General features: G+C 39.0%; 1 protein-coding gene across 2 annotated transcripts; it reads right to left on the bottom strand.

Annotated features, from left to right (window-relative positions):
* Positions 1-1024: 1024 nt before the first annotated feature.
* bcl2l12 (BCL2 like 12) lies at positions 1025-20528 on the bottom strand. Of its 2 annotated transcripts, none has more exons than XM_026358891.2 (9): positions 20357-20528; positions 14425-14578; positions 12263-12443; positions 8332-8533; positions 6746-6962; positions 6181-6288; positions 4383-4456; positions 3881-4144; positions 1025-1597 (listed from the first exon to the last, which is right to left on the bottom strand). In XM_026358891.2, the coding sequence occupies exons 3-9, from the start codon at positions 12439-12441 to the stop codon at positions 1553-1555; spliced, it is 1089 nt and encodes a 362-aa protein (XP_026214676.1). In that variant the 5' UTR covers positions 12442-12443; positions 14425-14578; positions 20357-20528; the 3' UTR covers positions 1025-1552. The 2 variants fall into 2 exon arrangements, with proteins under 2 accessions (XP_026214676.1, XP_026214667.1); XM_026358882.1 differs by having other exon boundaries at positions 4383-4459; positions 20357-20527.
* Positions 20529-21758: the final 1230 nt, after the last annotated feature.

Genomic DNA, 21758 nt, shown 5'->3' with positions numbered 1-21758 from the left:
AAGTAAATAACTCCAGAATAAAAGTGCACATAAAGTTACATACAGACACTAAGAGTTTCAGGTGGAGTACTACTAAATTCATCACTTGTCATGTACTTATTCAGGGTAATACTTGGCTTGTCCATTGCTTTGAGAGATTGGATTCATTAGTTACAAGTGCAGTGCAAGTGTTTCTTTAAAAAAGCACCAGAAATAAAACCTTCTTCTATTAAAGGGTTAGTTCCTCTCAAGTTCATTCATATGTTGATTTGTCCCCAACCACAGCATGGCTCTTTCTGTTGCTCCCAGCTCCAGTCATGCCCAGACACTATTGTTTCTTATGAGCTGTTAATAAAGAGATACTGCATTTCTTTCTCTATTATGGCAAAATCGATCTGTAAATAAAAATATAATTAAATATTTGAATAGCAAAAGAACACCGCTTCCTATTTAATCCTAGTGGAGTTATTATTCCTAGTGGAGTATTCCATAGTTATGGAGTGTTTCTGTTGTATTCAGTGCAGTTTAGGAACAAAGAATGGGGAATACTTATCACGTCACACCCCTGTACCCTGTCTTTGTGCTAAGTACGGCTTCTACAGTACTGTGCAAAAGTCTTAGGCACTATTTGCTTTGTTCTTTTATGAACGATGACCAGTATTCATTTCTCTTTATTTTTACATTAGAAACACAAAAAATGTTTTTTTGGCTTTTGCCTTTCCACAAAAAACATTTCTGGTCAAGCTTCTTTAGGCTGTGGAAGGACCAACTTGGCACCCACATGAAGCTGCCAGATGCGGAACCAGGTCCTTGCTGGACTTCTGAGCTCTCAAAGAAGAAACTCTGGGAAACTTCTCATCAGATCTTCCACTTCTGTTTTTGTCCTTGACCTTTTCTAGATTCCTCTACAGAGGTTACACTTATTATTTGTCACTTTAGCCAACATAATGTTAAAACAAACATGTTTATTCTAATATTTTTGTGTTTTTTTTATCACTGTGAACATATTTCCTATGTAAACTAGCCGTATTCTAATCAAGTGACTACAAAAACATAAATAGGTATATAGTTATAATAGCACTGCCAAACCAAAGAAAATGTAATGGTGCCAAAGACTTTTTGCACAGTACTGTATATCTGGCAACAAGCACATTTAATACAGTAACAGGTTGAGATTTTCATTTTTCCTATAAAAATCCACCTGTTCATCCAGTGTGAGTTGTGTGATACCAATCCAGCCTTATTCCGAAACTCATTTCAAGAAGGAGCAGAAGCAAATCAACCTGCAACTGTAACAAGCTGCAAACAATCCTTCATCCAAAGGTAGACCAAATTTAAACTAGCAAAACTCAAAACACTATTACAATTTACTGTCATTCTCAAACTTGAAATAAACTAGATTTCTTCTTCGTCTTCTTCAGCGAATGTAAACACAGCAACCTCTGATGAAAATACTGTCTGATCCTCGATCACCGTAAATCAAAAGAGACTTCTGGATTATGCTCTTGTCACAAGCCAGCTGAGATTTTGTGGGTAAAGAACGGTAAGATTCGTCCATCTCCACTTTGGGAAGTCAGTCGCACTCTGCAGTCTCCTCCATATCTGCCTGAAGATTTTCCTGAAGACAAAATAAAAGGTTGTGTTTAAGTCTTAGAGATTTGGCAATTTCTTTTAAAATCCACATAATGTAGGTGAAAAGACCTACATGTTTAAATTTCATCATCTGCCTCTGTGTGCAAGACCTAATAGATATACAGTGAGGGAAAAAATTATTTGAACCCCAGCTGATTTTGTAAGTTTGCCCACTAATAAAGAAATGATCAGGCTATAATTTCAATGGTAGGTTTATTTGAACAGTGAGACACAACAATGACAAAAAAAATCCAGAAAAATGCGTTTCAAAAAGAGTTATAAATTAATTTGCATTTCCATGAAGGAAATAAGTATTTGATCCCCTATCCGTCAGCAAGATCTCTAGCTCCCAGGTGGATCTTATACAGGTAACGAGCTGACATTGGCAGCCCTCTCAGCTCGTTACCTGTATAAAAGAGACCTGTCCACAGAAGCAATTAATCAATCCAGATTCCAAACTCTTCACCATGGCCAAGACCAAAGAGCTTTCCAAGGATGTCAGGGACAAGATTGTGGACCTACACAAGGCTGGAATGGGCTACAAGACCATCGCCAAGCAGCTGGGTGAGAAGGTGACAACAGTTGGTGCAATTATTCGCAAATGGAAGAAACATAAATTAACTGCCAATCTCCCTTGGTCTGGAGCTCCATGCAAGATCTCACCTCGTGGAGTTTCAATGATAATGAGAACAGTGAGGAATCAGCCAAGAACCACTCGGGAGGAACTTGTCAATGATCTCAAGGCAGCTGGGACCATAGTCACCAAAAAAACAGTTGGTAACACACTACGCCGTGAAGGACTGAAATCCTGCTGTGCCTGCAAGGTCCCCCTGCTCAAGAAAGCCCATCTACAGGCCCGTTTGAAGTTTGCCACTGAACATCTGACTGATTCAGAGGAAGACTGGGTGAAAGTGTTGTGGTCAGATAAGACCAAAATCGAGCTCTTTGGCATCAACTCAACTTGCTGTGTTTGGAGGAGGAGGAAGGCTGCCTATGACTCCAAAAACACCATCCCCACTGTCAAATATGGAGGTGGAAACATTATGCTTTGGGGGTGTTTTTCTGCCAAGGGGACAGGACAATTGCACCGCATCAAAGGGAGGATGGATGGGGCCATGTACCGTCAAATGTTGGGTGAGAACCTCCTTCCCTCAGTCAGGGCATTGAAAAGGGTCGTGGTTGGGTACTCCAGCATGACAATGATCCAAAACACACGGCTAAGGCAACAAATCACTGGCTCAAGAAGAAGCATATTAAGGTTATGGAGTGGCCTAGTCAGTCTCCAGACCTTAATCCCATAGAAAATCTGTGGAGGGAGCTGAAGGTTCGAGTTGCCAAACATTGGAGAGGATCTGCAAAGAGGAGTGGGCCAAAATCCCCCCTGAGATGTGTGCAAACCTTGTGGCCAACTACAAGAAACGGCTGACCTCTGTGATTGCCAACAAAGGTTTTGCCACCAAGTACTAAAGCACGTTTTTCGAAGGGATCAAATACTTCTTTCCTTCGTGGAAATGCAAATTAATTTATAACTCTTTTTGAAACGCATTTTTCTGGATTTTTTTTGTCATTGTTGTGTCTCACTGTTCAAATACACCTACCATTGAAATTATAGACTGATCATTTCTTTGTTAGTGGGCAAACTTACAAAATCAGCTGGGGTTCAAATAATTTTTTCCCCTCACTGTAGCTGTTTTTAACTTGTTAAGTTGTTGAGTCCCAGGATACCCTAATTCCTGCTAAACACACAAACACTAGATCAAAGTCTGTCAGGCTATGAGCTGAATGAAATATTTATGCCAGATTTATTTGTTTCTTTTGGGGTTAGGATTGAATGATTTCAGACATGAGCAATTCAGCAAAACACCCAACTCCCTCCTATCCAGGTCAGATTACAAATATTATACCAACATGTTCTATTTTTATCTGCAGACTTCTGAAAGCATAGTTTGCAATATTAAGTTCTTCTGAGGTTTAGTCTGAAGAAAAAACACAGAGCCTCTACTTCTTTTGAATGGGGAGTGCATTTACGAAATGGAGACCACCACAAGAGGTACCGCCAAACTTACATAGCAGATAAAGTTCATTTAGTTTAACTTTCTGAATTGATGGGAACTACAGTTGAGGATAACAACTGACGTTTTCATATGTGCTCTTTCTCTCTGCCTCATTTTCCTTCCTGTACTGGTTTTCAGCTAAAAAGCATGTTAGGGGTATTAGGTACTCTTTGAAGTATTACAATGTCTTTACATGTCTTTATTGTGTCACATACCCATCCACCACGACTCTTGACCCAGGGCACAAACGTCTCCATGTAGCACTCGGCATAGCCTTCCATGCGCTGAGCTCCTGTGGCCGTCACTATCCGTCGTGACACCTCCATAGTGACAGCTATGCGTTGCAGTGTTGGACTACCTGTTGGTGATGGAGCCGAGGCTTCGGATACCTGACTACTGCCGTAAGTGTCTAGAAGCTTGGCGAATGACGCATAAGAAAGACGAGTCAAGCTTGTGCGCAGGAAGGGGTCTGACTCGATCTGCAAAAAGATGTACATTTAGAAATATTCTGTGGTTACTGTTAATGTACACATGCACACAGACATCACATAGATGTGAATGTGAAAAGAGAAAACAATAAAAATAAAAGATGTTAATCTGACTGTATTTCACAGACGGGTCAAACATCTCTAAGTTATAAATCTCCAAAACACACACAAAGATATTTGCAAAATAAATAATGCAGCTTTACACATCATATAATTAACCACTGCCTACTTTAGTGTTGATCGAATCTCCCTCCAGAGAGAGCACCTGAACAAGCTGCTGCACCACTGCCTCTTTATTGAACACTGCTGAAAGAAATAAGAAACTTCAAATGTAAATATATTATTATTATTATTATTATTATTATTATTAATAATAATAATAATAATAATAATAATAAAAATAATAATAATAATAATAATTAATAATAATAATAATAATAATAATAATAATAATAATAATAATAATAATAATAATAATAATAATGAATACTTTATAGATCCCCTTGTGGACATTGTTGGACAGCTGCCAGACAGTACATGTCGGTGTTAATGTGCTGTTACTCTGTTATACCAGTAAAATACCAGTAAAAATACAAACCAAATAGTCCAGTAAGGGAGATGGATACTGAGTGTATTTAGTTGAAAAAAAAAAAAAAACGCCACCTACTGGTGTATGCAGTAATTATTTTTAAGCAATCCCCATTATGCTGGGTAACAAGGTAACAGGGTAAGCTAACCCAAACCCAACAGGACCAGTCAGCAGACAATAGTTTGCATCGGGTTCGGCCATGTAGATGAAATCTTAGGCTAAACAGGTGTAACTGCACATGTAACCTACATGTTTCACAATATTTGAACTAAAAGCAGACTACATGAATCCATGCTTTTTTTTTCTCCCCCAAATCAGGTTTGGTTCAATATTCTTGTTGTGATGGTGGAAAAGGACAGTGAAACACCTGGTTTCTGATATCTGTAAATGCCAACTGGGCTCAAGTGTTAGCAAACCTGAAGTCCAATGAATAAAACAAGAATGGAGGTGTTGTTTTAGAACTATCTTGACTTGTAACATTTAAACAGTATCAGTGTGCTACTCACAAGCAGCATTTGCACTACTGGGAAAAATAATTAAATGACAGTAAAAATGTCTAGGAAGCAAACACAACACTACATATGGTGTAAAAAGAGAGCTGCATATGAACATAAAAACATCATGCCAAAAGTGAAGTTGAGGTTATCCTTGCCAAAGCTGGTTTAACCAGTTATTAAAAAACTCTTTCACTTACTTTTTCCACTATCACTCTGTATGTTTAATGGATGTGTATATATATATATATATATATATATATATATATATATATATATATACGTTCATATTTGTGACCTTGGTAAAGATCAAATCACATTTCACGACCAATTTATGCAGAAAATCAGAAAATAAAAACTTGTGCAATTGTGTGTTCCCATTACAGGCATTCATGCTTGTTTGGTGCTGATGATTCACATCAAAGTTCTTAAATGACATGAATCAACCTCCAGTATGAACACCGTTGAGATCTTAAACTGCCACACATTAACTTTAATGTGAGCACCATGCCTAAGGTCAACAATATCACACAAATTTACTTGCATTATCTATTTATTTTTATAAATTGTTCTTTAACCAGTGCAAAGTGTATATTATGTATTGGTGATGACAGATATGCATTCATCTGCTGTAAGAGACAGCCACCTATGGTCCAGTAATACTCAATTCAGGAAGTTAATATGGAGGCTGGGATCTCCATCTGCAGGTGGTGATTCAATTCTGGACTCATTTTGACAAAGACTGAGGACAATGTCCTGTTGTGTGCTAAATATGTGAAAGAACAATGCCAGACTATGTCTGACCCTGATTATCTAGAAGCTTTTTGTCATGTGCAGGAAATGCACACTCACTTACACATGTTCTTACTTTAAAAAAGATGGAATAAATGCCTGATGTCTGATGCCAAATTTATCAGAACTATTGGCTAGAGAGGGTATATTACCTGTTTGAGCTGGAGGTTGAACTACTGGACTCTTCTTTATAGTGGTGGACTTCTGGGCAATCTTTTCCAGCTTCTCAGCTACCTCATTGTAGAACTCAGGAGGGTGGCCTGTATCATTAGTTAAACAACATACAGTAAGCATCTCAGATTAAAACACCCACATTTAAGCATTCAACTTGTGCCACTTTGGACCACACCACATTTTTGATTCTAGACTTATGACACTTTTTGTCTGTTTTCTCTCTTAACTTTAACCCATGCTATTTTCCGTCTTTTTCTCCATTTTGTAATGTGTGGCAGTAATAATCGTCTGTGACTGTATAAACAGATTAAACAGAGGAACAAAAATGCATTAAGAATTTTTAGAAATTGAGCTATTGGGTTTCTTAAGAATATCTACATTAGATGATAATATATTCAAGTCTTTTTACAGTCAGGTTTAGTTGCAAAATGTTTTGAAGCAGTGAAAATTTCACCATTTGCATTTTAAGTTTTGACTTAACAATAAATGAATGAATACAGCTAAAGCTTAGTTTGTGTCATTTTGAAATGTAATGGCACTTACTGGGAGACACTGGCGCAGGCTCAGCTTTTTTGGAGAATGGCAATGTGTTTGGCTTCTGAGGATGAGCTCCATGTTCATCTTTGTCCTTCTCTTTATCTAACCTTAGCTTGAAAAACCTAGAGAGCTTTTTTCTGATCTTATTTTGGTTCAGCTTCTTCGGCTGTTTCTTCTCACTGTCTTCATCTTCAGATGCAGACGAAGGGGAAACAACATCATCCTGTGGAAACAGGTTGTTGTGGTCAGGTGTGATTATTCTGAAGTGGGTGTGAATATTTTGCCTATGGAGATCAGCTTTCACTTTTGAAATAGCTCCTTATTTCACCTTACTAGTTACTAGACACTGACAGTGCCTTTAAAATGACATGTCTTTGACTTATAAATAAAAGTCTTTCCTACTTGAGCTTTACCTTGACAACAAAGACTGAAACTCTTAAGCTAAATTGTCCCTCAAGAGAGTGCAAATGTAAAACCGCACCACAGAACAAGTGATGCCTAACTACTAGTGCGGCTTAAATATTGGCACCCATTATTGGCATAAAACAGTTTTTAAATGTCAATAAGACTGTTTATCACAACGTGGTTCAGCAAGGGTATATCTCATGACAAACCCACATCAATGTGCAAACAAATTCCACTATTAACGGTTTGCTGGTTATGAGATACAGGTTTACCATTTGGTGACAGCCTGTCAGACTAGGCAATAGCATAGCAAAACATGCTAGCATAGCAAAACATTCTTGCACTCTGCAATTCAATTTAATTCAATTTAGTTGATTGACTGAAGGCTATAACATAACAAAATGTAGAAAAACGTTAAGCACTGTGAACAGGTCATGATGCTCTCTTCCCCACTCTCACTGATGACTCAGGTTTGTTGATGGTGAAGTGATTGGTTGCTCTACATCCCAGGGAGCCCTCATGTCTGTGTTTCCTTCTGGCTCACCCTTCTAGTTAGGCTGTCATAGTTAGTCCTGCCGGAGTCCCTGCTGCACTCTATACTAAATATACATTCACTTAATGCATTATCTGACTGTGATCATAACTAACTGTTATCTCTCCTCTTCTCTCTCTTTCCCTCATCACTCTCTCTTTTCCCTCTTCCTTTCTCTCTGTCGAGCTACACGTGCCCTCTGGAACTGTCTGACTCGTCCTAGGTGCCCAACTTCTGGTCGGAGATCTTGTCGCTTGGATCCCCCGTGTGGCCCCTATGGGATGCGTGTAGTGACTGGAGTTGGTTACACACTACCATGAAGTCGGTCCTGGCCTCGGCGGACGTCGGAAGCTGTTTCACATTGAATATATAGCTTCCTCCGTTCTACTCTCCAACTCTTTTCTCCTCAAAGTCAGCATTGTGTTGCTGTTGGTCAACTACCAAAACTCACCAAAACAAAAGTCATTCATGTGAATCCACAAATTAGTGGTTCAACTGAAATCAGTTGGCTATAATCTGAAATTCTGCTGTTATAAATGCTGGTTTGACTGGGCTTTTAGGTGGGACAATAAGGACAGCAACTGCAGCTTATCTTAACTCAACAAATAAATTTTGACTTGGGGTACAGCCACAAACAAAATAAATACTTCCTTACTTCTATTTGGTCTCTGAGGTGTGGTTTTGTCCCGGAGCCTTTCTCCACTGAGCTTTTGGGTTCTTTCGTGGAGCGGCGTGCTGTGTTGCGACGAGGCAGCTGCTTTATGAAGTTCTTCAGTCCAGACTTCTTCTCATCTGCTGAACTGACATCTTCAGCCTGAGAATCCCACCCATCTTTTGCTTTGGGCCGCGTCTTGGCACTAGCAAGGGGAAAAAATCAACGTATGATAGTGTAAGACGGGTATCCAATGATTCAAAACATGCCCATCATACTTTTCTGTGCGATATAATGACAACATACCTTTTTGATTCTCTTAGGAAAATATATAGTATATAAGTTTGTGCATAAACATAATCAAAATAAAGCTCATTACAGTGCATCACAAAAATAAAAAGAAATCTGATTGCAGTGCTAATGTTAAAATTAACAGTAACACTATACAGAGGCTCAAAATACTGATGATTGAACTATTTCTGCTTGGTGCTCCAGGTACAAAAAACTCTGATTTTATACTCAAATTATGTGATATTGCAGCTAAAAATTCTAGATTTTTGACTCTAGTTTGAGGAGTACATGTATATGAATCGTATTAAACTTCTGTCTGTCTTCCATGTATAAAAATATCCCTCTGCTTTTTGCTAAAATACTCTTCTAAAATTGATAACACCATCAAGAGGAGTTTTTAACCAATATTCTTACTAAAGAGCAATTTCACTGATGCACCAACTTCATCTGGGGCGTACTGTGGCTCATTTAAAGTTATAGGTTCCAATTAATACTCATGGTGGACTAAACCTAGCACAGATGTGTAAAATGACTTATGAATAAAATTAAATGTTGCTCAGGTTACAGATTTCACTAAGACAGTGACAGAAAACACAGGTCATAGTTCTCCAACAGGATAATAACCAAGAACACAGCTAAAAAAATTGTTTTCTTTTTCTTTCATTACAGTTTTTCTCAATAGCTAAAACACTACACCATATTGTCTGAACCAAATGTTCAGTTGCCTGAACCCACTGATTGAATCAATCACTCTTTTGGCAAAACCATAAGCACTTTTCACCTGTTTAGACACAACTTGCCAACACATTTTCATTGTGATGCACCTGTGCTGCAACCAAACATCAGTAGATTCACTGTGTCCACTATAATCAGAAGATTTAGAGAAGAGCACAGGTAAATGCCTTTATTTGACATTATAGTACAGTATGTAAATGTTGAACGCAATTAATGCATGACATACTATACAGCTGGTAAGTCCCGCCCATCCGTGAAACCCCACTGGACCTCTAGATTGAACAAAAAAACCATCGGGCCATTGTTGGTGTTCCTGGGCAGCGTGGTGGCAATGTCACATTATGTGCTTCCATCAGCAATCATGGCGTTGTCCACCATCATGCCAACCTGGGGCCCTACAACACTCACCAGCTCCTCATCTTCCTCAATCACATGCGAGATGCTCTGATAGGGCAGCAGGGAGAGCATCCCATCTATGTTGTTGTTTGGGACAATGTGAGTTTTCACAGAGCCCTTCAGGTTAGAGAGTGGTTCAGTATGAACCAAGGTTTTATCAATCTTTGCCTTCCACCGTACTCCCCTTTCCTGAACCCCATTGAGGAATTCTTCTCCTCATGGCGGTGGAAGGTATATGAACGCCAACCTTACACCAGGGTAAATCTCCTGCAAGCCATGGAACTTGCCTGTGGTGACATAGGTGTGGAGGCATGCCAAGCCTGGATACGGCATGCCAGGGGTTTCTTCCCCCGTTGCCTGGCCAGACAAAATGTGGCCCGTGATGTGGATGAAGTCCTGTGTCCTGACCCAGTACAGAGACATGATCCTGTGGCTGAGTGATGCACTTATTTGCATATTTTTGTATTTTATTTTTACATAGGTTTACTGTACACAAGTGGCAAATGCATAAGATTTCTGTTTGTTTTTACAAGTGATACAGTGAGGGAAAAAAATTATTTGAACCCCAGCTGATTTTGTAAGTTTGCCCACTAACAAAGAAATGATCAGTCTATAATTTCAATGGTAGGTGTATTTGAACAGTGAGACACAACAATGACAAAAAAAATCCAGAAAAATGCGTTTCAAAAAGAATTATAAATTAATTTGCATTTCCACGAAGGAAAGAAGTATTTGATCCCTTCGAAAAACGTGCTTTAGTACTTGGTGGCAAAACCTTTGTGGGCAATCACAGAGGTCAGCCGTTTCTTGTAGTTGGCCACAAGGTTTGCACACATCTCAGGGGGGATTTTGGCCCACTCCTCTTTGCAGATCCTCTCCAATGTTTGGCAACTCGAACCTTCAGCTCCCTCCACAGATTTTCTATGGGATTAAGGTCTGGAGACTGACTAGGCCACTCCATGACCTTAATATGCTTCTTCTTGAGCCAGTGATTTGTTGCCTTAGCCGTGTGTTTTGGATCATTGTCATGCTGGAGTACCCAACCACGACCCTTTTCAATGCCCTGACTGAGGGAAGGAGGTTCTCACCCAACATTTGACGGTACATGGCCCCATCCATCCTCCCTTTGATGCGGTGCAATTGTCCTGTCCCCTTGGCAGAAAAACACCCCCAAAGCATAATGTTTCCACCTCCATATTTGACAGTGGGGATGGTGTTTTTGGAGTCATAGGCAGCCTTCCTCCTCCTCCAAACACAGCGAGTTGAGTTGATGCCAAAGAGCTCGATTTTGGTCTTATCTGACCACAACACTTTCACCCAGTCTTCCTCTGAATCAGTCAGATGTTCAGTGGCAAACTTCAAATGGGCCTGTAGATGGGCTTTCTTGAGCAGGGGGACCTTGCGGGCACAGCAGGATTTCAGTCCTTCACGGCGTAGTGTGTTACCAACTGTTTTTTTGGTGACTATGGTCCCAGCTGCCTTGAGATCATTGACAAGTTCCTCCCGAGTGGTTCTTGGCTGATTCCTCACCGTTCTCATTATCATTGAAACTCCACGAGGTGAGATCTTGCATGGAGCTCCAGACCAAGGGAGATTGGCAGTTAATTTATGTTTCTTCCATTTGCGAATAATTGCACCAACTGTTGTCACCTTCTCACCCAGCTGCTTGGCGATGGTCTTGTAGCCCATTCCAGCCTTGTGTAGGTCCACAATCTTGTCCCTGACATCCTTGGAAAGCTCTTTGGTCTTGGCCATGGTGAAGAGTTTGGAATCTGGATTGATTGATTGCTTCTGTGGACAGGTCTCTTTTATACAGGTAACGAGCTGAGAGGGCTGCCAATGTCAGCTCGTTACCTGCATAAGATCCACCTGGGAGCTAGAGATCTTGCTGACGGATAGGGGATCAAATACTTATTTCCTTCATGGAAAAGCTAAAATTAATTTATAACTCTTTTTGAAACGCATTTTTCTGGATTTTTTTTGTCATTGTTGTGTCTCACTGTTCAAATAAACCTACCATTGAAATTATAGCCTGATCATTTCTTTGTTAGTGGGCAAACTTACAAAATCAGCTGGGGTTCAAATAATTTTTTCCCTCACTGTATGTGTAAATGCACAAGATTTCTTTAGTTTTGCAACATGCATTTAGCCTACAGTGAACAATAAACTTGTATTTCTCCAGCTTCATGTCCTGAGCATTGTGTTTTATATTTTTCTACATAGTGTTTAGTGACTGTTCAGTAGTGTTTCTAATTTTGATTGACTCGGGCACGAGTTGACAACATAGTTCAGTTTTGAGTACAGATTCAACTGTTTTGAGGTGAAAGTTTGGTTTTGCAAGAGGAGTCTGAGGTTTTGTGAATGTAGCTTGAAACTTTGGTTTGTGTTCACAGTTTAGAGAAAAGGAGAGCAGCTTTCAAGAAATGTGTCTTAGCAATCGAGAAAAACTGTAACAGAGGGGTACCAACAATTTTGTCCATGTGTGTAAGTTCTAAGTGGTGAGCTACTTTACCTGTACTTGTTGTGATCTTTGTAGGCACCTCCTACTCTCCCAGGCCTCTCTTTCACAGAGGTCGAAAGGGCTCGATGGAGGAAAGCCTGGAGGACTAAATGAGTCTCAGTCTTGATCTCCAGCAGAGAGACAGAGGAGATGGAGGAAGTGGAGGAAGTTCGGCCTGCTGGCTCCGACATCGCTAATATAAAGTGAGAGGAAAAAAATGCAGATAACAAATCTTTCCATTATTTTTTCTTCATTATTAAAAGCTACAAAATGAAATGGTTTGGAATTAGGCCAATGAAACCATAATACTACATTTACTCCTTACTGCACACATTTAAATTCTTGAATTGGTGAGATGCTCAAAAACCTTTAAAAGCAAATCTCTTTGCACTGCAGATTGACTGTTCAATAAGTACAAGTCATAGAAGCCTTTGACCGTTTTCATTTTACAAAGTAAGAACAACTTTTTTCAAAGGTTTTATTCCATTTAGTAAGATGTTAGTCTATAACGGAGACTGATTTTAGAAGCTGTTTTTTTAATCAGGCAAATGAGCCGACTCCCCCAGTGTGGAAGAAAATAAATATAAGAAACAAACCAGAATAAGAGAAATAACACTGGATGTATATAATAAATAAACTTCATAAAACAGTAAGTGAAAGCAAAACAAACCCAGCAGGATTATCCTGTTTGGTAACATTCCTTCTTAATAGTGTCGTCAGTGACGTCACACATCATATACAGTATGATCACCAGTAACACTGTAATCAAGCTAAAGCTGAGAGTCTGATCTATCCGACAGATTTTTATTTTTATGCTTTATTGAATATCAGGGAAGAAGAACAGGAACTGGGTTCAGTTTGGGTATCTACCCTCTAGTTTATTGTAAAGCGCAGGGTTGCTATCATAAGTAAATCACTATAGACATTATTCATTATTTTACGTCATTCATCTCTACAGCCTCATGCACATCTGGATCAACGCAGTAAATTACTGGGCAGTGGTTTGTGACAGTGGTAAAATGGTCCTTCATTTATTTACAGAAGACATTAAACTGTTGGCCTACTTTTAACTGCTCATATTGATAAGAGCTGTCCATGCTAACCTCTTACTGATCTGCAGATCTAACTACATTTAATCAGGTACTTAAGTACAAATAGGAGGTATTTGTACTTTCGTGTTTACTTTTAATCAACTACAGTTCAATGGAAAGTATTTTGCTACATTAGATTTATTTTACAGCTTTAGTTCGTAGTTACTTTTCGCAGATGAAGATTCGTGAACTATATAGTCAACTGATACCTGGTGTTATTATGAATGAATCACCTCTTATTATATAAAGTAGTTTCTGTTCTGTTACACTAACGTATGGACACTATCAGATACTGATTTAATACTGTTCGTATTAAGTTATTAGGTTAGTTATGTTGGTGAGGACCTCGTGTGTTTCGGAACCGAATGACTACCTGACCCAACTGTACTGTACTGTACTAAACAGTGTCCGCCATGCTGCCCGTCGCTCAAACAGCGTCCGACCATCTTTCACATTAAAAACCTGTTCTGCCATATTTAGCGACATGTTACTGGAGGCTGAGAGGGCTCTGAAGAGGCCGGTGGCCTGGGACGGGGCAAACATCACCACCAGGAAATGTTAACATGACTGCGCCGATTTTAAAAATGCAAACCTGCGCCTGTGGCGGCGGAACACCGGAACACCGGGACACCAGGACACCGGCACACCGGGACACCAGGACACCGGGACACCGGGACACCGGGACACCGGGACACCAGGACACCGGGACACCGGGACACCGGGACACCGGGACACCGGCACACCGGGACACCAGGACACCGGCACACCAGGACACCGGGACACCGGGACACCGGCACACCGGGACACCGGGACACCGGGACACCGGGACACCGGGTTCCCCTTTTAAAATGCAACACAAACCAACAAACGACAGCGCGGTTAGCTTGTTCCCGGCGGCGCAGCCCGAGCGAAGCCGAGTGGTTACGGTGAAACTGCGGCGGGACTTCGTCTGTTCAGGACGAAACTCTTCCAACTTACACTGGACGAGTTAAAGCCGAGTGGAGAAAAAACGTTTTACTAACTTATCTGAAGTGGAAATAAATGACAGAAGGTAGAGGACAGTGAGAAAACACTTTTGCGTACCTGTTTCTCTGTGTTTGCTGCTCCAGCTGTGATTGCTGCTGCCTCCTGTCCTGGGCGGCTGTGTGTTGGTGGAGGGGAGGAGCCAGGTGTTCACCGCCTCTCCTCTTCATACCGATACTGATCCTCCACCTTTACCGGGTTTCACTGTTTGTAGCTGAGAGAAGTTGTAGCATTTTAATCACTATTACCTAAAGAATACATTTTATTATTTTAATAGTCAAAGAAATTCCCATGTGTTAAGCCTACCTGTTATTATTTTAGATAATAACATACCCAGCCATGTGTGTTGGATCATGGCTTTGACCCAGTGCACTGTTACAGTATATTTCTACTTATGACTTCATATTTTAGTTAAAGCCATCGTGCTTCTGCACATGTCGTTCCAATGTCGCTGCTTCTACACCACTACTGAGTGGTAAAAGCTGTTTTAGTTGACCCAAATACACATTTAGGTTGGGGTAGAACCGCTGTGTGACGGATTGTACAAATAGAAACAAGAAATCAAAGACATGTTTTTACAGAGTGCTGAAATATCAAGACAGCAACTTTGCTTCATGTATTTTCCATAAATCAAATTAAGATACATAGATTCATCATTTGATCAGGGCGTTTATGTGCACTCGTTTTAAAGTCAAGTCCATTCAAAGTCCAACTAAAGCTGAAACCAACACAAAGGTTCCTGTAGACATCTAAACAAGTCATTTAATTCAACTCAAAGTTGTGAGGATTACAGTACATATGAGATTGGATCGCTTTCTTTAATCAAGAGTGTAGTTTCCCAATTTGAGAGCACGCTTTAATGATTTAATGTTCAGATTTTGCTAGGCTTTCTCTCAGTATTTGTGCTCTCAGATGTCCTGTGCTTCTGTTCCAACCTTTCTCCTCGCTTCGCTCTCAAAACCTTTGCTCTCACAATGTTTCGCTCCTCCTGGACCAGCTGAGAACCCCAAAAATCCAAAATCCCAGCTGGAACTGACCAATCACGTCATGGGGGAGGGTCAGAACGAGGATGCTAACAGGCTAACTGTTAGCATGAAGTGCTGCAACATTGTCCTGTTTATCTACAAGATGTGGACACAGACTAGAAACTCCCATCTGCTGATTTGATCTTCCCGGATTTTTACAACCGGCTATAAAGACGTAGGAATGTAAATCATCATCTACAGGACGGTATCTCGGATTAGTAATGTTATACTCTTCTCATTCATTGTTACATTAGCATCAAGGCTAACTGCTAACCAAGTCACAACAGAGACTGATGTGACATTGTCCGACCTAAGAGACTAAGCCTATCTGGACGTCTGTGTGTATAGTTCAGATTTTGGGTTGTTTCAATCGATTTAAAGTTCAAAATGCATCATACTGACTTTATATGTTCTTTTAAGTTTACTGTTGTAGCTTTTAATCCTCACATGTGGATAATTGAGGCCACACACAGCCTGCAGCTGTGTCTTTTGAGGTCTAGTTTGTCCAAAATAACCTTGTGGGTTTATAATATAAAAAAGAGGTCATACAATGTTTTTGACAAGCCCTTCAAATATATACTATACTTCTTGTTTTGTTTAAGAAAGTCGTTATTTGTTGTGTATATTAGCTATGATGCTAAAGCAAAAATGACAAATGTCAAATAAAACAACAGTCCTGTAATACAGGTCATTTTCCTTCAATATTATATTTAGTGTATGTTTGATATGTACTCCCTTATACAAATGGGTGATTTTCCTTTAGCTTACCAGCATAAATATAAATTGTATGGAGTAAAGTTGTATAAACAGAACACAACAACATCCTCACTGTTACAAAATAACCCTACATCAAATAATGTATGTATGTACGTCATACATTAAGTATTATCAGTGCATGATTGTTTTTTACTTTATGGATTAAAAAACACAGAACAATGAATGAACCAACAATGGGTGTCTCTTGTTTTATTATTAAAGGGGTTAATTTGACATGTTCGCTATGATATCTGGTTGAAACACCAGGTATTCTGCAGTCTGCTTGCAGGTGGTGAAAGCCTCATTGGAACAGCTGTGTTGCTCCAAGCAGCAGTAGATGTCCTTCCACTGTTTCCTGATTCCTGATTACTCAATTCAATTAAAGTCTGTAGTAATAACATAAGTACTACTACATGCATGTATCTAATATAGCAATATAATTTGCTATTAAGTGAAAATTGTCTATATTAAACTGCCAAATGAGTGGAGTTGATAAATACATTAGCAAACATAATTGAACTGTTATATGATACTATTTTTATACAATGTAAAACGTTGTTATCAATGTACAATTGAAAAAAACACACACACACCACATGTGTGCAGGCTGTGACAGCATCCTTTACTGTTATCATTTTTAGCAGCTGAAACAGTTGTAACAGTAATCCAAAGAAATGGACTAACTTAAAGAAAAATACTTGTTACAATGATGATGATGAAAGCAATGAGTGACGTTCATCAAGTTTGTTCTCAAATTGAAAGACTATGCTCTTGATTGAAGGAAAATATCTCAAATCATCAGTTTTACTCCCATGTGTAGTTTTACCTACTGCTCTGGTTTTACCACTCAGTCCAAGTGAGGGGGCGTGGTCCAGCAGAAAAGTGACATGTGCATACCCTATATGCCGAAAAGTGGGTTGAAAAATATACCCCAACTTCTGGTTTATCAAAATACTTTCATTTACCATTGACTTGTGCATTATAAAAAGTTTGTGAAATTAAATTGTGAAATCACGAAACAAGCATATACATTATTTTCTCATATGATTTTATTATAAAAATAAGAATATATATAACATTCAAGAAGGTCTGTGACTTATTTCTGAACATTAAATTTGAAATGTATAAAACTCAAGTCCCTCATGCCAAACCTTCTTTTGGCATTTAGCTTTAGAGTTTTTAATAATGTTCGTGGACTAATTCACTCACTGGCAACTTTTTAGGTACATGTTTACAATCTAATACAAGTTATAATTTCTTGTTGAAACATTCAGAAAGGTGATAATTCTGCTATATGTTTATTGTTGTGCTATTACTGTCTTACATGGAGCTGCTGGAGAACATGTAGGAGGTTCGGGTGGTGACTAATGTTGGCCCTGTTTCATGTCAATTGTACCAAAGAATAAATACAGACACATGCAGCTGCTGTTTCACTTTAACTTCAACGCAAGCAGGACCTGAACCACATCAGTCCCTTTTTTGAAACAATAAAAGTTGCCCTAGTGATCATGCTGAATTCTGAATAGAAATGATTCAGCTGTTTTCTGTAAACACTACCATGATTTTGGAGAACACATTCTCAGGCATTTTCAGGCACGTGAAAGTGTGTCAGTAAGCCACAGGACATGGCACTCATGCATGGTTGCTACAGTCACTGAGCCATTAGTGTACTGTGCAGTATCATCCATTAGATGTCCTTCTAGGTTTATTTGCCTTTTTTGTTTTCACTGTCAGCTGTGGCTCTCTGTATGAGACAGTCAGGCCTGAGTTGTTGAACTTAATAACCACAGTTACTTTCCAGAATCTGCCTAATAATACAAATACAGTGAATTCTTAAATCTTATTAAGTATGGCATTATTACTCAGCAGTATGCAAAGTCATTTTTTTCAGTTCAGATCAATTCAAAATGTAATTATCAAAACACAAAATAAGCCCAAATGTTGCTGCTGCAACTTTGATGAAAACATGAATTCATCAATCCATTGATATTAATTGATGTGAAATGTGCCATTTAGAAGAAAACGACTGTAAGACTTAAGCTGTACTTAAACAGTTTGACTTTACAAGTATTTCCACACTGTGAAATTGGTGCTGTGAGTTGTTGTTCTACCGCTGCTCAAAATATCTTTTGAAAAAGTCAGTATTGCAAATTTTCACAAATGTTTTACAAAAAGAAAAGGTCAAGTATGCACTCTTTGGGTCACATTATAAAGCCATGCATTCACAGAATCTGTTTTATCAACCACCGTGGCACCAGAATGGCACCAGCTTTATTATCAAAAAGAAGAGATGCTGCCACCACAAAATGGCATCAACAAACAACTCAACTCAACTCAACTCAACTGTATTTATAAAGCCCTTTAAAAACAGCTTTGGCTGACCAAAGTGCTGTACACAGTTAGTCAAAAAAAAAAAGGGCAAGCAATTAAGACAATACTTAAAACAATGAATAATAAATAAGATGACAATAAAAACAAAAGAATAAAACAAAGGAACAAACACAGAGTCTTCATGCTGAATTAAAAGCCAGAGAGTAAAAATAAGTCTTCAAGTAAGTTTTAAAAATGGACAATGAAGGTGCCTGCCTAATGTGCAGTGGTAGGGCATTCCATAATTTGGGTGCTGCAACGGCTACAGACACAGAATGGAAAAATATCCAATCAAACCCAATAAATTGGAGTGCAAGGTAAAACAAAATGATTCTGTCTGTGCACAACAGTTCTGATCAGCATGAAGAAGTCAATATGAAAATAACACACTTTTAGACTCTGGCCTGAGATAAAACAGCTGAATAAATCATTCATATCCCTATCATTCTGTCTGTTTTCGCTGTAAATCTCACGCACATCTCTCTTCATACGCTTACAAACACCACATCAGTGAAAACCTGCTGTCTTCCTGCTCTTGTTCATAAAGAAACAAACAAGTGTCTCAAAGCTGCACCAGCCCTGCATTGTCAGGAACACTCAAGCAAGCTTTAACCTTACTACTTTCTTAGGTTATGATTGAAAAATCTTATCAGGTTATTCGTGGACTGTTTGCAATGAATAAATTTACATTTACATTTACATTTACATTTAGTCATTTAGCAGACGCTTTTATCCAAAGCGAATAATAAATAAAACCAATACCAACAATTTTAAATGCATTACAATCCAATCTGCACTACATTTACTCACATCTTCTGGTCTGAAGCTGAGCTCTGCTGATGCTGTGCACTGATCAGTATGAAGAATGTCTGATGACAGTTTATGTGCTAGACCACTGTCATTAAATATTTTCAATTTGATGAAGTAGATTAGATGAGTGTCTAATTACTGTACCTAACTTTAGATGTAATTACTCACTTAGCTGTGACTACTTCATTAGTGGTGAAGCATTTGATAGTAAAAATAACTGTGACATCCACTTCTTATTCCTTCACTAAAATACAACATAAAATATTATTAATTAAATATATGAGTGACTATGGCTGCCATATAATTTTGCATGAAGGCAATTGACTCTTCCACACATTGAACAACTCAGGTAGTTGTTTCAAATTAAAAATATATGTTAGCTTAATTTAAGTGGTCTGTTGTGTCAAATTCAAGTCTCTTTTGATTTCTTTGATTTAATTCTTGGTAGGAAATGGTAGGACTGTAATTCTTTAAATAATCAATGACGTAATTTAACATTTATTAAAAATGCACAGCAGGTTTCCGCCAAGAGTGAGCTGCAACTGAATATGTTCTTAAAACTACAAAAGAGAGAGAGAGAGAAATGCACAAAGTTATCACCAATGTATAACTCTAAAATTCCGATCTGAGTGACAACATATAGGAAAACTAAATCAACAGAACATAAATGGGCACCAGCAGTCCTTAGCACAGCCTCCCCCAAACCTGTCCAGCGTCACTTGCGGTATGAAGACACTGGTACAAGGATTGGGAGTGACCAGACCAAGAAGGCACAAAGAAAGTCTAATGTGAGGTAACACTGCACCAAGATCTCCAGTCAAAAAAGTCACTGTGTTTCCTCTCAAGTTCTAAGATCATCTTATTTGGTTAAACTTACAATAGATAGATACAATAAGTAGTTAACATTTTCCAGAGCAATAATCAACATTAAACGAAACTTGTAAAACATGAAACATGCACAACACATTTTGAAGTGTTCTCAATTTTGCAGTTAGATCAGTTCTCTGACTACATGTTGTTTATGCACTTACCTCCTGCAACACAAAGCCATTTCCTCCCAGCCAGTCAAGCATCTGCTCTCAGTCATCTGTAGTCTGAGCTTTCTCTGCACTGATCTCCTGCCTTCTGCCCTCAGCCGCATCCAGTGCTCTTGTCTCCCTTATCTATGTCCCTGCTCCCTCTATCTATCCCACCCCCCCACACTCTGTCACTCCTTCTCAACCCTCTAAGAAATCAGTGTTCATCAGGGCTGGGGCCTATGGGGAGGCAGGCGGCAGGGTGAGGCACTTCCTCTGTGACAGGAAACTGACAACAAACACCCAGAGACCAAGAGAATGGGGGGAGGGGGTTAATGAGAACGGGTGAGATAAAGAGCTGCAGATGTTTGATGGCTCTAAATACAGTTCAGGAAAAGGTCAATTTATCATTTTGTTGGTCAGACAGTGGGTTTGTTGTGATTCCTGGTAGAAACACTAATGTCTGGCTGTTTCCCAAAACTTTACATTTATTTGTAATTTAATGTAAAATTCTAATTTTCCCATGCTGATCACCTGTCCACCACACCATTAAACTCTCCAGCTTAATGTTGTGGCCAAACAGTTTAAGTGACAAAATCAATTATACTATTTTGTATAAAATGCATTCAGACATTTTGTTGAAGCTTATACTCAGTTACCTTAAAAGACGGTGAGGCTGGAAGATACTCACCCAGAGCAGCTCATTATTCATTCAGCTACTAATTCATCACTTTGAGCAACACCTTTCACTATGGTCCAATGTTTTTCACATTGCCAAATATCGCTTTTATAAAAATATTTGTTATGGACACAAAGTTATCCATGATGTGGTCTTATTTACTACTGTGCATCAGGAGTCAGGATAGGAAATGATGAGGAGCTGGAGGGCAGGGAGCTGATGGTCTGATAGTGATGGGCTCCTGTTTAAAGAATGCAGATAAAGACAAGTGCTCTGGATAACTGCTGGGTGGGGTGTCTATGGGGGATAGTTGTTTATGGAAGAAGTCTAATCCCACTTATTATCTGCTATGGCATCCTTTACCACTCTTGCCACATCATTAACTCCAGACTTTATTAACTGATTTAACATAGCAACCCAACACCCTGAATGTATCTGACCTTATATGGTCTGGGAATGATGTCGTGACCTCAGATAATAAGGTCACCAGGGTGTACAATATAAACACTGCCCTTCAAAAAAAAGTCATATACTCTAATATTTTTTTGGACTACCTTTAGCTTTGATTACGGCACATGTTCACCACCGCATCATTTCGATAAGCCTTTTATCTTAATTTAATTTCATCCAGAGTTGCATTAATTGTTTCACTAAGATCTTGTATTGATGATGGGAGAGTCGAAACCACTCTTTTGCAATTTGAGCCCAATGAATCCTGGCATTGTCATCTTGGAATAT

The sequence above is a fragment of the Anabas testudineus genome, chromosome 8 (assembly GCF_900324465.2).
Source record: "Anabas testudineus chromosome 8, fAnaTes1.2, whole genome shotgun sequence".
NCBI lineage: Eukaryota > Metazoa > Chordata > Actinopteri > Anabantiformes > Anabantidae > Anabas > Anabas testudineus.
Note: the sequence above shows the minus strand (reverse complement) of the source record. Positions and strands in the feature narration are given on the sequence as shown.

Excerpts from the sequence above, each read along its gene's own strand:
- bcl2l12 (XM_026358882.1), bottom strand. The coding sequence starts at position 12,441 with ATGTCGGAGCCAGCAGGCCGAACTTCCTCCACTTCCTCCATCTCCTCT. Across the intron at positions 8,534-12,262 it reads AAAGATCACAACAAGTACAG|TGCCAAGACGCGGCCCAAAG; the intron begins GTAAAGTAGCTC and ends TCCCCTTGCTAG. Across the intron at positions 4,145-4,382 it reads GAGATTCGATCAACACTAAA|ATCGAGTCAGACCCCTTCCT; the intron begins GTAGGCAGTGGT and ends ATCTTTTTGCAG.